The 3,767-nt window shown below is 44.3% G+C and overlaps 1 protein-coding gene across 1 annotated transcript; it reads left to right on the top strand.

Annotated features, from left to right (window-relative positions):
* The first annotated feature begins 250 nt into the window (after positions 1–250).
* LOC128406052 (craniofacial development protein 2-like) lies at positions 251–1,711 on the top strand. Its single transcript, XM_053373094.1, has one exon. The coding sequence runs from the start codon at positions 414–416 to the stop codon at positions 1,623–1,625; it is 1,212 nt and encodes a 403-aa protein (XP_053229069.1). The 5' UTR covers positions 251–413; the 3' UTR covers positions 1,626–1,711.
* The last annotated feature ends 2,056 nt before the right edge of the window (positions 1,712–3,767 follow it).

Genomic DNA, 3,767 nt, shown 5'->3' with positions numbered 1-3,767 from the left:
TTTCATATGCACTTTTGCAAACCAAAATTTGCAAGTGTGTGTGTGTGATTTTCACTTATATATTGTTGTGAGTTGCGGGTAGGGTGTGCTGTATGCCTAAGTCCCTTCTAATTCCTTGATTCAACAAGGATCCAATTGCTGGAATAGCCAGAATTTTTTTTGGTAACAGCTCCTAAAGTTGTTAAGGTAGCAAATTTGATTTCTGTGCCAGAAAACAAATGAGTGTTTCCTCTTTTCTCAACTTGATCACTGCCTTGCCGTGGCGAAGGGGCTTGAAGAACTCAGAGAAGCTATGAACTATGCCGAGCAGGGCACACAAGATGAACAGGTCATAGTGGAGAGTTTCGACCCAACGTGATCCACCTGGAGGAGGAACCGGCAAGCCACTCCAGTATCCTTGCCAAGAAAACTCCATGGACAAAGACAACAGGCATATAAAAGTTATGACGCTGGAAGATGAGCCCCTCAGGTCGGAAGGCGTCCAACATGCTACTGGGGAAGAGCGGAGGGCAAGTACAAGTAGATCTAGAGCTGATGAAGCGGCTGGGCCAAAGCCGAAAGGACGCTCAGTTGCGGATATGCCTGGAAGCGAAAGGAAAGTCCAATGCTGTAAAGAAAAATATTGCATAGGTACCTGGAATGTAAGAACCATGAACCTGGGTAAGTTGGAGGTGGTCAAAAATGAGATGGCAAGAATAAATATTGACATCCTGGGCATCAGTGAACTAAAATGGACGGGAATGGGCGAATTCAGTTCGGATGACCATCACATCTACTACTGTGGGCAAGAAACCCGTAAAAGAAATGGAGTGGCCCTCATAGTCAACAAAAGAGTGGCGAAAGCTGTATTGGGATGCAATCTCAAAAATGATAGAATGATCTCGATACGAATCCAAGGCAGACCATTTAACATCACAGTAATCCAAGTTTATGCACCAACTACTGGTGCTGAAGACACTGAAATTGACCAATTCTGTGAAGACTTACAACACCTTATAGAAGTGACACCAAAGAAGGACGTTCTTCTCATTATAGGGGATTGGAATGCTAAAGTAGGGAGTCAAGAGATAAAAGGAACAACTGGCAAGTTTGGCCTTGGAGATCAAAACGAAGCAGGGCAAAGGCTAATAGAGTTCTGTCAAGAGAACAAGCTGGTCATCACAAACACGCTTTTCCAACAACACAAGAGACGACTCTACACATGGACATCACCAGATGGGCAGCATCGAAATCAGATTGATTATATTCTCTGCAGCCAAAGATGGAGAAGCTCTATACAGTCAGCAAAAACAAGACCTGGAGCTGACTGTGGCTCAGATCATCAGCTTCTTATAGCAAAATTCAAGCTTAAACTGAAGAAAGTAGGAAAAAGCACTGGGCTGGTAAGATACAATCTAAGTCAAATCCCTTATGAATACACAGTGGAAGTGAGGAACAGGTTTAAGGATTTAGATTTGGTGGACAGAGTGCCTGAAGAACTATGGATGGAGGCTCGTAACATTGTACAGGAGGCAGCAACGAAAACCATCCCAATGAAAAGGAAATGCAAGAAAGCAAAGTGGCTGTCCAACGAGGCCTTAAAAAATAGCGGAGGAAAGAAGGCAAGCAAAATGCGAGGGAGATAGTGAAAGATACAGGAAATTGAATGCAGATTTCCAAAGAATAGCAAGGAGAAACAAGAAGGCCTTCTTAAACGAGAAATGCAAAGAAATAGAGGAAAACAACAGAATGGGAAGAACCAGAGATCTGTTCAAGAAAATTGGAGAAATGAAAGGAACATTTCGTACAAAGATTACCATAATAAAGGACAAAAGTGGTAAGGACCCTAACAGAAGCAGAAGACATCAAGAAGAGGTGGCAAGAATACACAGAGGAATTATACCAGAAAGATATGGATGTCTCGTACACCCCAGGTAGTGTGGTTGCTGACCTTGAGCCAGACATCCTGGAGAGTGAAGTCAAATGGGCCTTAGAAAGCACTGCAAATAACAAGGCCAGTGGAAGTGATGGTATTCCAGCTGAACTATTTAAAATTTTAAAAGATGATGCTGTTAAGGTGCTACACTCAATATGCCAGCAAATTTGGAAAACTCAGCAGTGGCCAGAAGATTGGAGAAGATCAGTCTACATCCCAGTCCCAAAGAAGGGCAGTGCCAAAGAATGCTCCAACTACCGCACAATTGCACTCATTTCACACGCTAGCAAGGTTATGCTTAAAATTCTACAAGGAAGGCTCAAGCAGTATGTGGATCGAGAACTCCCAGAAGTGCAAGCTGGATTTAGAAGAGGCAGAGGAACCAGAGACCAAATTGCAAACATGCGCTGGATTATGGAGAAAGCTAGAGAGTTCCAGAAAGACATCTACTTCTGCTTCATTGACTATGCAAAAGCCTTTGACTGTGTCGACCACAGCAAACTATGGCAAGTTCTTAAAGAAATGGGAGTGCCTGATCACCTCATCTGTCTCCTGAGAAATCTCTATGTGGGACAAGAAGCTACAGTTAGAACTGGATATGGAACAACTGATTGGTTCAAAATTGGGAAAGGAGTACGACAAGGCTGTATTTTGTCTCCCTGCTTATTTAATTTATATGCAGAATACATCATGCGAAAGGCTGGGCTGGATGAATCCCAAGCTGGAATTAAGATTGCCGGAAGAAATATCAACAACCTCAGATATGCAGATGACACAACCTTGATGGCAGAAAGTGAAGAGGAATTAAAGAACCTTTTATTGAGGGTGAAAGAGGAGAGCGCAAAATATGGTCTGAAGCTCAACATCAAAAAAACGAAGATCATGGCCACTGGTCCCATCACCTCCTGGCAAATAGAAGGGGAAGAAATGGATGCAGTGAGAGATTTTACTTTCTTGGGCTCCATGATCACTGCAGATGGTGACAGCAGCCACAAAATTAAAAGACGCCTGCTTCTTGGGAGAAGGGCAATGACAGGCCTAGACAGCATCTTGAGAAGTAGAGACGTCACCTTGCCAACAAAGGTCTGTATAGTTAAAGCCATGGTTTTCCTAGTAGTGATGTATGGAAGTGAGAGCTGGACCATCAAGAAGGCTGATCGTCGAAGAATTGATGCTTTTGAATTATGGTGCTGGAGGAGACTCTTGAGAGTCCCATGGACTGCAAGAAGATCAAACGCATCCATTCTTAAGGAAATCAGCCCTGAGCGCTCACTGGAAGGACAGATCGTGAAGCTGAGGCTCCAGTACTTTGGCCACCTCATGAGAAGAGAAGACTCCCTGGAGAAGACACTGATGCTGGGAAAGATGGAGGGCACAAGGAGAAGGGGGCGACAGAGTACGAGATGGTTGGATAGTGTTTTCGAGGTTACCAGCATGAGTTTGACCAAACTGCGGGAGGTAGTGGAGGACAGAGGTGCCTGGCGTGCTCTGGTCCATGGGGTCACGAAGAGTCGGACACGACTAAATGACTAAACAACAACAACAACAGAGAGACAAAGTGTTTGAGCTAGGAGGAGGACAAAGCAGGCTATAAACCTCAGAGCCAAAGCCATGCCTTATTTCTGCTTGAACCCCAGGCTATGATTACAGAAGAAGCAAAACCATCTGGGGGTGAGCCCCTCAATTGTAGGCTCAGGTTGTATATAGGTGTAAATAAACCATATATCATAAAGACACCACAGTCACTTATCCCAAGGAAACCAAACCTTGGGTAAGCACCCGGAACCCCTGGAGCCTCACACAACTCGGAGATTGGGGTGGGATGCAACGATATGCACTTTTATGCACACTT

The sequence above is a fragment of the Podarcis raffonei genome, chromosome W, assembly GCF_027172205.1.
Source record: "Podarcis raffonei isolate rPodRaf1 chromosome W, rPodRaf1.pri, whole genome shotgun sequence".
NCBI lineage: Eukaryota > Metazoa > Chordata > Lepidosauria > Squamata > Lacertidae > Podarcis > Podarcis raffonei.
The sequence above is the reverse complement of the archived record's forward strand: the minus strand, read 5'-3'. Positions and strand labels throughout refer to the sequence as shown.